Source organism: Sardina pilchardus, chromosome 13 (assembly GCF_963854185.1).
Source record: "Sardina pilchardus chromosome 13, fSarPil1.1, whole genome shotgun sequence".
Taxonomy (NCBI): Eukaryota; Metazoa; Chordata; class Actinopteri; order Clupeiformes; family Clupeidae; genus Sardina; species Sardina pilchardus.
Window position 1 is genome coordinate 8115560 of NC_085006.1, and position 12500 is coordinate 8128059.

At 49.6% G+C, this 12500-nt stretch overlaps 1 protein-coding gene across 1 annotated transcript in view; it reads left to right on the top strand.

The window, feature by feature from the left end:
• The window catches only part of LOC134099054 (acetyl-CoA carboxylase-like), a 72815-nt gene that overhangs the window by 46904 nt on the left and 13411 nt on the right, over positions 1-12500 (top strand). The window contains exons 41-47 of the mRNA XM_062551744.1: positions 293-436; positions 1747-1867; positions 3918-4014; positions 5897-5993; positions 6262-6397; positions 9165-9342; positions 9831-9943. Coding sequence (XP_062407728.1) covers positions 293-436; positions 1747-1867; positions 3918-4014; positions 5897-5993; positions 6262-6397; positions 9165-9342; positions 9831-9943 — 886 coding nt within the window. The remainder of the gene's footprint in view (positions 1-292; positions 437-1746; positions 1868-3917; positions 4015-5896; positions 5994-6261; positions 6398-9164; positions 9343-9830; positions 9944-12500) is intronic.

A 12500-nucleotide genomic window follows, 5' to 3' on the forward strand; every position in this document is an offset into this window, starting at 1 on the left:
ACTGCAGATTAGGTATCGATGAAGGTGCAGGAGTTGAGCGCAGCAAGCTAACTAGAACCGAATCGCACTCTAATATACGTCTTCGTGAATCAATGCAGCGTATGAATATACAACACACTATATTTTGCCGTTGTAGATATAGTTATATTTCGAGATGCTTCGGCGGAAAACTTTCAATCGGCAATCTAAGCGTAAAGTATCCTGTTTTGATGTTTCAAATATTCCTGTGTTATGGTTGTGATGGGCCATTTCTGAGGTGTGTGTGTGTGTGCTTGTTTGTGTGTGAGCGCAGGTGCTGGGAAGGGAAGTGTACACCTCCAACAACCAGCTGGGAGGAGTGCAGATCATGCATAACAATGGAGTGACCCACAGCACGGTGTGCGATGACTTTGAGGGAGTCCACTCACTTCTGCAGTGGCTGTCCTACATGCCCAAGGTAACCCCAACACCCCTACCACCACACACACACACACACACACACACACACACCCTTCACCGCATCAGACAAACTCTTAAAACCACTCCTTGAAATGTTTTTGTGATGGGAGAATGACAAGCAGATTACGTATTAGAAGAATACGCCACGGTTTTATGAAATTCACCATCTCCTGTAGAGTTACATTAGTAAGTAGATACATTCTCCGTGCAAGCATTGTCTTAGTCTGGCAACGCCACTGCTAGCTTAGCCTAGCATAGTGAATGGAATCTCTGCGCCAGATAGCATGTTGTGAGTAAAAGTGAGCCAACAAAAAGGAAAAAAATTAAAATCCCTTATTATTTGTTGTGGCCTGTGTATTCACAAGTACAAATTAAGACGAGGCGATATCTTAGGCAGATATCAACTCGGGACTATATTGGGGCAAAGCATGCTGGCGTTGCGGTGGTGTGTTCCTTTAAGTATCTATGTCCTTGGGGTATTCTCTATTGTTTTTATAGTCATACGTATCATATTAAAACTCCACAAACTCTTATCACCAGTACCTCTCCCTACATGTTAACATTTTATTTGATGAAGCTCGTATGGGTATAAAGGGCATCCTCAAAAGTGATGACCTCAGCAGATGAGGAGATATGTCAGCAGTCCTCCTGCGCTCCTTCCCATCATGCATCGGCTGTACCCGGAGGGCGGCGGAGTGGACTGGGCATTGTGTGGAGCTCAGCTGAGCCGACGGAGCTGTGGCCAGCGGCGGCCCGTGCCCTCTCGGCCGGGGGCCGTGAACTCTGGAGGTCCCGTCCGGGCGGGTGATTGATTAGCCGCGCCGAGAGCGCGGCGCCCCCCTGCGGGGCCTGGCATCTGGGAGCTGGCGTCTCCGAGCTCGAGCAGCTGCCCTGCCCCGCCCCAGTGGCAGAGAGCAGAGCAGAGGCGGGCTTACCCCCAGTCCAGTGCCACGCAATGCCCAGACATGCCAACCAACCCTCTACCAGCGCCTCAGCTCAGAGCCCTGCTACAATGCGCTGCTACGCTACGCTATGCCATGCTAACCTACTCTCTCCTCCTCTTCTAAATAGTCTATTGATAATCTACAGGAATTTCCATTGGCACTGGACCATAATTAGTTAAGAAAAAAGGTGCTTACTGCTGCCTGTGGAGGAAGATTACTTTCAGGGTAATTCGAAGTTGCAGTTACAATCTCTTTTGTGTGTGTGCATGTGTGTGTGTTTGTGTTTGTGTGTATGTGTGTGTGTGTGTTTGCGTGTGTGTGTGTGTGTGTGTGTGTGTTTGTGTGTTTTGCGCATGCGAAACAGTGCGCCTCCAGCCCCGTGCCAATACTACATGCCAAGGACCCCATCGACCGTCCGGTGGAATTTGTGCCTACGAAGGCACCCTACGACCCTCGCTGGATGCTGGCAGGACGCCCTGGTCAAGGTACACAATCATAATTCACCGCCGCTAAGGCCTCCCATTCATCATGCCCCTTTGTTTTCAGCTCTGGCCAGTGCCACCGGGCAGTGTGTGTGTGTGTGTGTGTGTGTGTGTGTGTGTGTGTGTCGCCCCTGCATTCATCCAGTGTTATTAAATCAGGTATCGGTCCATTCGAGGAGGAGAAAATTGTCATAAAGCGAGAGCCCAGCCCGGCTTGCTTACTGAGATGAATCTGGAGCCGAGCCCCTGTGCGTACTTGTTTTGCGAGGTGCGAATATTTCACCGGGTGTTTTCATTGACCCCAGCCTGTTAGGTCCAGTGCAGTTGACCAAGGACATAAGAGCTCCAGCCTCGCTAAGTGGCCCCAGGAAAAGGCCTTCAGTCGGGATCACTTAAGGAGGAACGAGAGAGAAGCAGTTCGCTCAGAAGGAGGCGAGCAAATGATGGTGTTAATGCACACCGCGTTTGAGGCTCACGCGATCTCACACTCATATCACTCATATCACACACACACACTCACACACACACACACTCGCACGCACACACATGCGCCACACACATGCGCCGCACACACTCACGCACACACACGCACACGCACGCACACACACACACACACACACACACACACACACGTATGTACACAGTCACACATGCGCTGTATCCCACTGGAGTGTGTGTGATTTATGTGTTCTTGAGTCAGGGGCACGCTGCGCACATTAGCGCCTCTTACACGCCTCGAATTAGAGGAGAGTTTTTCTGTTTTTAAAGACATATATTTTTTTCTTTTCTTTTCTTTTCTTTTCTTTTTTTTAATCATCGTTTTCTTTTTCTTTTTTAATATCAGGTCATTTTTATCCCCAGCGCCCATCAAACAAATGCTTGCAGCAGCAACTTCTAAATGGAGTGACTTCATATTTTAATTTAGTGTGCGCAGTTAAAAGTGCAGGCTGTGGGAGAGAGAGAGAGAGAGAGAGCGAGGGAGAGAGAGATGGAGGGGGAGAGAGAGAGAGAGCTTAAGAGAGGGATGAGGGGGAGAGAGAGGGAGGGAGGGAGGGGGAGAGTGAGAGAGAAACAGAGGAAGAGGGGAAAAAAAGAGAGAGAGAGAGGGAGAGGAGGGGAAAAAAACAGATGATCTGCGGCGATAAGTTCAAGCGGATATGTGAGAGGTTAAAAGTTAAAGTAATTCATTACGGCAGATAGGGGCGGCGATATTCCTCATGCTGACACCCCGCACGAGGAGCCCCCCGAATCGCCCGCCATCGGCCAGCAGCGCTCTCAGATGGGCCCAGATAACGGGCGAAATTGATGGTCATATTTTACAGCAGGTCACGGCGAAGCGGAGTGTAGAACATTGTAATTACAAGTTTGGTGATGGTGGACGAGGGGGGGTGGGGGGTTAGAGTGCTGTGTGATGGGTGGAGGGGGTGGGGGTGTGGGGGTGTGTGGGGGCTTTGTTGGGAAAGATCGAGCAGAGGTGAGGGGAGATGAGGGTGGGGGGGTTGGAGGGGGGCGGTGAGGGAATCTTTGTCTGGTCAGAGATGAGTACACACACACACGCACACACACACTCACACACACACACAACCGTTTGGCTTAATTGAATGGTAACCTCTGGAACTTTGCTGCTAACACGGCGGAGCGATGAAGTGCTGAGTGCTGCTGCTTTTGTGTCTGCCTAACACACACACACACACACACACACACACACACACACACACACACACACACACAGTCCTGTCTGATAAGGCACAGGAGCTTTGGAGCCTGCAGCGAGCTGCTATGCAGTGTGTCCCTGAGTGGTGAAATATGAGGACTGCTAGACACTGCTATTGGATTTTGTTCTGTTCGTTCCTTTTCTTACACGGTGTGCTTTTAATTGTACCTTGTGCCCGAAGCAGCAGTTGTCAAGTCTCTGGCTTCAGGCTTTTTTGACTCTCCTTTTTCTCTTTCTTTCTCTCTCTCTTTCCTTCTCTCTCTCTCTCTCTTCCTCTCTCTCTCTCTGTCTTTCTTTCTCTCTTTCTTTCTTTCTTTCTTTCTCTCCTTCCCCCTGCAGGTGCGAGAGGCCAGTGGCAGAGTGGGTTCTTTGACCACGGCTCGTTCCAGGAGATCATGCAGCCCTGGGCACAGACCGTGGTGGTGGGGCGAGCAAGGTATTGCCCTGTTTCACTTGCTTACACACACACACACACACACACACACACTCACTCCCCCTCTCACTCTCCCCCTCTCACTCACACACACACACACACACTCACACACACACTCACTCCCCCTCTCACTCACACTCACACACACACTCACTCACTCACACACACACACATCTTCCTTTCTTCCTCCATTTTTTCCCTTTGCTCATTTCATTCCCCCCCCCTCCCTCTCTCTTCCTGTCTCTCCTATTCCTTTAGTTTTTTTTTGGTTCGATCTTTCATTTCTCTCCCCCCCCCTCTCTGTTCCGCTCCCTCCGTTCCCCTGTGATGGCCCTGGTTCTTTTGAGCCCTGGGCAGCAGAGATGAGGTCTGACCCCAGAGGGCCACTAAGGGCCCGTGAGGATGAGGGCAGTGGGGGGCCACGACTCTGGCCCTGGCCATTCAACATTTACTCTGCCCACTGGCCCCTCTCCTCATTCCACCCCCACCCCCGTCACCCCTCGGCTTCACACAAACACAATCACGGACTGACCCCGCCATGACAAACACTGCCCAGTGCTTTTCAATACCGGGAACGCTCTCTGGCTGTCAATATCCTCCATTGCACTCTCTCTCTCTCTCTAATCTCTCTCTCTCTCTCTCTCTTTCTCTGTTTCTGTCTTGTTCTCTCTTTCTCTCTCTCGCTTGGTCTCTCTCCCTCTCTCTTTTATTCTATCTGTTCCGCCATCATCTTTCTTCTTTGTCGTTCTTTTGTCCCTTTCTCTCATGGTGCACCTCATCCCAGGCTGGAATGGATTGCACTCTCATCATGTTCTCGTTTGGACTCTTCCTTTTCATTTTCTTCATCCCCCCCATCCAGCCTCTCTCTCTCTCTCTTTTCTCTCTCTTTCTTTTCTTTACTTCCTCTTTTTTTTGTTTGTCCTGCAAATTTTTTTTCTTTTTCTCCTTCTTTCTCATCTCGGCAATCTTTTTCTGTCCAGAGCAGTTTCATCCCAATGTTCTCCAGTAATAGTGGAATAGAGAGAGAGAGGGAGAGAGAGAGAGAGAGAGGATGGGGGGTGGTGGGGGGTTGTTATAAGAGTCGGGACAATTTGGTCCTGGAAGGGATGTGTGTGGGGCTCAGTGTCCCGTCTCAAAGCATCACACACACACACACACACACACACAGACACATACAGACACACACACGCACACACACACAAACACACATACACACACACACATAGACGCTGCGGCCGTGATGAGCCCATTTCAGCCTCATCTCACCTCCGGATGCTCATTTCCCCTTCTAATGAAAAACACAACAATTACCCCAGGCCCCGTCAGTGGCCCTCAGATTGGCTTCCATAATGAATATTTTGTACAGACATGAAGGCACTGTGCCTCTGACTCTTTCTTTCTCTTTCTGTGCCCCCCCTTCTTTCTTCCTCTTTCTTCCTCACTCTCTCTGTCTATGTTTCTCTTATTATGATCCGTTTTTTTGCCTTTTTACCTCTTTTTGAGGAAAGGTCATCATTTTGTTACTTACCCTTTATAAAGCTCCTCAGTAATGCTTGGGAGCTATTGGGAGATAATGGTGCATTATGTGGCAGCGTGTGTGTACAAATACGCTCTGGTGATTTGCAAAGATGTTCAAAGAGGGGTTGTTGATGGTAAATGAAGTGTAATAACAAGTAAACCCTTTTCCCTGCGTAATGTGTTGGATGTAAATGATTTCTTTTTAAAGTCTGGTCTTTACTTTTTGGTGTTATTCAGATTTTGTTTGCGCCGGCGTGATTTTGCTTTGCGTTGCGCACTGAAGCGTTGCGCTTTGTCATATCAATGACATTGGGTAGAGTTTGTATTGACAGTTGTGCGTTTTGATGAACATTGATTTTGGCCACAGGCTCGGAGGCATCCCCACGGGAGTGGTCGCCGTGGAAACCAGATGTGTGGAGCTGTCGGTCCCTGCGGACCCTGCAAACCTGGACTCAGAGGCCAAGGTACGTGCCTTGAATCCCACCGCAAGCACACGACAGCTAGACGTGAACAGATGTTTAGCTACCAGTGCTTGTTCAGTGAAGCCATATAGATGCCAGAGAGAGCCTCAGCTGTGTTTTAGCACCTGAGCATGAGAATCAGGCCTGTTACCATATCAATGTGTCTGAGTCATCAAGTGATTTATTTTCACTTTTTTAGGTTTGACCCTTTATTGACGACCTCTGTGACCTCTGAGAGTCCATGACCTTTCACCCCTCTCTCACCTGACAGATAATCCAGCAGGCGGGCCAGGTGTGGTTCCCAGACTCGGCCTTCAAAACGGCGCAGGCCATCAAGGACCTGAACCGCGAGGGCCTGCCGCTCATGGTCTTCGCCAACTGGAGGGGCTTCTCTGGCGGCATGAAAGGTCAGTCTGATGCCCCCTCCTCTTACCCCACCTCTAGCCAGCCACAACGGCCACTCTGCCCCATCCCCACCTCTGTCCAGGGTCATCCTCCCCCAGAATCAACTGCACACCTGGACATTCTGGTGCATTTATTGTATTACTGTTTTTACTGAACCATACTAGATGATGATTGAACGGTGATTGCCTGGCAGAATGCAGGTTCTGGTGAGGAGGATCCTTATTTTATGTCTGGCAAAGAGAGCCAGAGCACAAGTGTCATTGTATTCTTGATACATATGACAATGAACTTGAATTGAACTGAAGGTACAGTAGCTGTACAGTACTGTAGATGTCAGGAAGTCTGTCTTCAGGAAGTGAATGTCCTGATTACTCAAACTAGCTGATCGACCTGGTTTAGAATTTAGAATTAGTCGGTTAAGTGAATGGTTGGAACAAATAAGTGGTTGCACTTTTTTGGCACCTGTATCTCAAGCTGGAGTTTCCTACCACTGTATTTCACCTCCAACCAACCACACTTACCTCCATACAGTCTTCCCTCCCTTTAATTCCTATAACTGCTCTGCTGCAGTAGGCAGAGGTGTCCATCAGGGCCTGGTTTCAGGGCCTTTAGTTTTCACTCTAAAGTGGCCATGACAGCATGTACAGTAGCACCAGGCTGGCGAGCTTTGAATTATGGAAATGAGTTGGCCGTGGGTATTGTCTCCCCTGCTCTTCGTCCCCTCTCTCAGCTAGTCCTGGCATGATTGCTCTGGGCAGAAGAATGTGTGTGTGGGTGTGGGTGTGTGTTTGTGCGTGTGTGTGTAAGTGTGTGTTTGTGTATGCGGGATTGTGTCTGTTTGGAGACAGCGTGTCAGCGCGCGCTTTAATAGCTTTTTAAACGGAGACAGCTAGGTGTCAAACACGCCGCTGTTTAATTAATTTTGTTTGTCCTGCTCTGCTTTTGATAGTCATGGGCTGCTGGGCTTCCCTGTAGTCAGCCAGCAAAACAAAAGGAGAGGTGAGCGCAATGCATTCTGGGAGTGCCCGTCTAGTGCTTCGGTAGCCCGATGAGGGGTGGGAATTGACTTTGTGTGTGTGTGTGTGTGTGTGTGAGTGTGTGATGAGAGGGCTAGTATTCAGAGCAGTTTGTGAACACCTGGGTATATCTCCTCCACCCCTTCTTGATTTTAGATGTTTCTGATAATGAATCAAGTCATTTCATAGCCAAGAAAATATCTCAGACAGGTTGTAAATCTGATCATAGCGGGTTTCAGTTCCAAATGTTGCTAGTTTGAAAGTGTTTTGGTATGATCATAAATATGTAAACATATTACAATACACAGCATACAATGGTTAAGGATGCTGGGCAGTAAATTGCTGAATGAGTCCTCCTCACATAGAGAGGGTTCGGTGTATAGTGTGTGATCCGCATTGTTTTTGTGTGGCCTGCGTTGTTTTTGTTTTTTTTGTGTGCAGTGGCGTTAGTATTCAGTATGTGGTGGGCCCCAGCCTCTTATTCCCCAGCCGTGTGAGTTGGTCTGGCTGCGTTGTGTTTGTGAAGGTGTGCGTGCAGTGTTTGCATACGATCCTGCGCATATGCTGCGGCGGGGGCCGTGTGTGTGTGTGTGCGTGTGCGTGTGTGCGTGTGCGCGCGCGTGTGTGTGCGCGTGTGTGTGTGTCGGGGGGGCCTCAGGTTAGCTCATTCGCCCGTCTGCCTAGAACCTACCCACTTGCTCCGGCGGGACTTTGATTATTCATTGGGAAAATGCGGGAGCAAAGCGGGGTCTAGGGGAAGAGGAGAACGGGCGGGGAACGATGTAAATAAGTAAATAAATAAATAAATAAATAATAAACAATCAGCGCACCCCTCACTGCACACACCGCGAGGAGCCAATCGCTGCGTCGGGCAAACGACTTGGAAATTGTGTGTAATGAGTAGGAAAAGATTAGAGGCAGCTCTTGCTAGGCTGTAAATTGACATTAGTAAAAAAGAAAACTCCTTACTAGGCGGTCTAGGCAGTCTAATTTAGACAGTAAAAGAAGAGAGAGAGAAAGAAAGAGAGAGAGAGAGAGAGAGGAAAAAGACTGGGGGAAGGGGAAAAGAATCCAGGATTGGGCCAAAAAGCCACCACCACTCTACCCTAACCCCCCCCCCCCCTCTCTCTCTCTCTCCCTCTCTCTCTCTCTCTCTTTCAGTCGCCCAGTCTCCCCTGCAAAGGTTATTCAGCATAATGTAGAAATTAAATTAGTGGAGGCTGAGGAGGATTGGAATAAGGATGGGGCTGGTTTTGGCGGAGTCATTTCGGCGGCGGGCGTATTTGGAAGGGTGGCGTAGGGGGAGGGGGTGGGGGGGGGGGGGGGTGAAGCGGCTCTGACCCCTGGGCTGAGGAGACGCCATGCATGAAATGTGCTGGAAATGAACACCAGGGTCCCTGCCTGGCGCGCGGCGGCACAAACACCCACACCCACCGACACGCTCCACCCAGACTCTCTGAAGGCCATTTCCGCGTGCTTCTGCTGCCACTGCTGTTGTGTGCTAGTCAGAGTCTACACCGAGCGTGTGTACCGCACGTCATTGAGCTGCACAGATGAAAGTCACTGTGGCTGTTGCAGGCACTTGGCAGGGACAGTAAGACGATTCAGCGCGGAGACGGTGCATTGTCTGACTCTGTGTCTGTTCCCCCTCAATCTGCCCCTGGAGTCCATTTCCTCCTTTTATCTACAATGCATCTGCTCATTTTCTTCCCGCTCATTCTCTCTCTCTCTCTCTCTCTCTCTCTCTCTGTAGACATGTATGACCAGGTGCTGAAGTTCGGGGCCTACATAGTGGACGGTCTGAGGGAGTACCGGCAGCCGGTGCTGGTCTACATCCCGCCGCAGGCCGAGCTGAGGGGCGGCTCCTGGGTGGTGATCGACCCCACCATCAACCCCCAGCACATGGAGCTGTACGCCGACGTGGAGAGCCGGTAAGACACCGCACAGCGCAGCGTGGAATAGCTGCTATTGGGAAAATATGGGAACATTTGTTCATTTAGTGATTTCATCATGTTCATGGGTTTGATGAGGTCCCTTTCCTCAGGTGTATACAATCAAGCACCTAGATTATGAATGCAGACTGCATGGTGCTTGATTAACCCACCTGTGGAAAGGGACCTGATGAAACTCATGAATAAAATGTGATAATGGTGAATTGGACCAATTTAATCTCAATCTTTAACTACCACCAGCAATACATATTAGCAATACACATATTAGGAAGTAAACATATTAGTTTGTTTGTCATCTTTTTTTATATATATTATGTTCAAAATGTTTTTTAGTCTCCAAAATCTTCTGATTTTCACTTTGCAAGTTGCAGAGCAACAAGATTAAAGGATTTCCAAACATGCCATATCTGAATCATCTCTGTTGTGTCTGCCTGTCTGTCTGCCTGTGTGTCTGTCTGGTGTGTTAGTGGCGGGGTTCTGGAGCCCGAGGGCACGGTGGAGATTAAGTTCCGTAAGAAGGACCTGGTGAAGACCATGATGCGTGTGGACCAGCCGTACAGGAGCCTGAAGGAGCAGCTGGGTGAGTGTGTCCTTCAGAGCCGCCACCACAAGCCAACCAGCACCATAGTTAGAACACACACAAACACACACACACAAATACTGTACACACACACACACACACACATACTGTACACACACACACACACACATACATAGTTTACATACAACCCAAAAACCTTATTCTTCCATGAACACAAATATACATACAGTATATAGACTTGAATACAAGCACAATTCACAAATATTTATGTGTGTATATGTACTCTTCCTCACACACACAAATTCTTCCCCCACAGTGACTTGCTGTCAACCATAAACACGTAATATAACAGCAAAGTGCACCCAAACACACACACACACACACACACACACACACACACACACACACACACCCACACACACACACACCCCTTGCTCCCTGTGGCTGTGAGGGGGTTAACTGCTCCTGTTTGGAGCTGGCGGCTGCTGCGGGAGAAATCGTGTGTAAAATGTGGCGAGCTGTAAGCACAGGCGTTTGCTCTTTCTCTCTCTCTCACACACACACACACACACACACACACACACACACACACACACACACACACACACACCCAGGCCTGAGCAGGCTGCAGGCGCCTCCGCTGCGTCCGGCGTGCAATCATTACCGACGCGGGGCTCTCGGCTCGCCGCTACCGGAGATCTCTGTTTGTTTTCCACACCGGCGAAAAAAGAGAGCGTCCGCCACCGTCGCCGCCAGCTACAGGAGTAATGGTGTGAGCAGAATGGAGAGAGAGAAGGAGAGATAGACAGAGAGGGAGGGGGGGAGGGGGGAAAGGGAAGGAGGGTGTGCAAGGAATAGAGAGAGAGAGAGAGAAGAGAGAGAAAGCAGAGAGCCAAGCCAAGGACAGCTGCCCGTGGACATGAGAGCTCGTCTGAGAGGGGAATACTGCGAGAGAGGGCGAGAAGCGGCCGCGCACTGCCAGTCTCTCATGCCAGTCTATTACACCACAGCCTCCAGGGGGGCTGCCAGACAGCAGGCGAGGGCTGGGGAGGTGGAGGAGGATGAGGGTGGAGGAGAGGGAGGGAGGGAGGGAGGGAGGAGGTAGGGGTCCGGGGGGCAGAGAAGGGCAGCCATGTTGGCATTTGCAGTCAGAGGGGATAAATGAACGGACGACCGCCACGCCACGCCACGCGTGATGCCCGTCTCCCCGAGTCTGACCCCCTCCTGCTCCTCCACCACCACCATCACCACCACCACCAGCAGTGCCGTAGTGGTTACTGGAACTATGCAGACGGAATAATAACAGTCTTCATAATGGCGATAATAGCCCCAGCGATTACCAGAGATTAAAATAAAGAGGGAGAAGAGGAGAATGAAAGTGACAGAGAGAGAGATAGAGAGAGAGGGAGAACGATAGAAAGAGAGTATGGATTTCAGCATGTCGGCAACAACACAAAGCATTGCATAATTTCACCCCATTTCTTTCTCTCTTTCTCACTCTCTTTCCCTTTCTCTCTCTCTCTCTCCCTCTCTTTCTCTTTCTCTCTTTCTGGCTAATTTAAAATTTGTCAAACGCGGGTGTCTTCTGGATCGCTAGCCTTTGATATTTTGCGCACTCCATTTGCCACAAACAAGCCGCGGGCCGTGGTTCCTGCTGACTGCTGCAGAAGCGCCGGCTCCATTTATCTTGCCCCGGCCGCTGAATGCTTACTCATTAGGGGGGGGTTTGGGGGGGGGGGACTCTCCGCAGGTTAACCCCCGCCAATCCACACGCCTGCTGCCCCCACCAGCATCTGGGCACACACACACACGTACACGTACACACACGTACACGTACACACATGACAAACACTGTCATTACATACACACACACACACATACTGGAGATATTGTGTGTTCATGTACTCACATGAATGCACACACTGTCTCCTAAACGCGTTCTCGCTGGGGTGTTGTGTGCACACACACACAGACACACACACACACACACACACACACACACACACACACACAATTCATAAGTGCACACCCAGACACATGCACAGAAGAGTGAGTTGGTGTGCGATCACTCGAGTACCCAAAGCCATCAGTCTGAGGCGCCACATCGGGCCTGAGCAGCTCTGAAATGAATGTGGCCACGCCGCCTGCTCCAGCTCTCCCATGGCCAACATTACAGCACATCTTTCTGCCATCGCGGCCCCGGCCAGCTGTCACTCTCGCGCTGCTCACGGCTCACATTCATTCAGTTGTGTGTGTGCTTTTTTGTCAGCTTGTTTGTTTGTCTGTCTGTCAGTAGCAGAAACATTGCACCGTACATAGTTTTTTTGGCCACCTTATTTGCAGATTTATGGTTGAAGTTCTGGTAAAGTAGGTAATATTGAGTGAAACAACTTTATAGTTTGGAAATCACCACTATTATGTAGACACTACACAAAATAACAATATAACTCATTGGGTAAAATTGGTTGGAAATTGTATTACTACAACTGTGACTATTTTAATTTTTTATTCCTTGAAAACATTTAGAAAAAAACTAAATCAGCTCTGTAGAACACTATGTCATCTCAAGCATGCATACATTTTCAGATTTTCTACA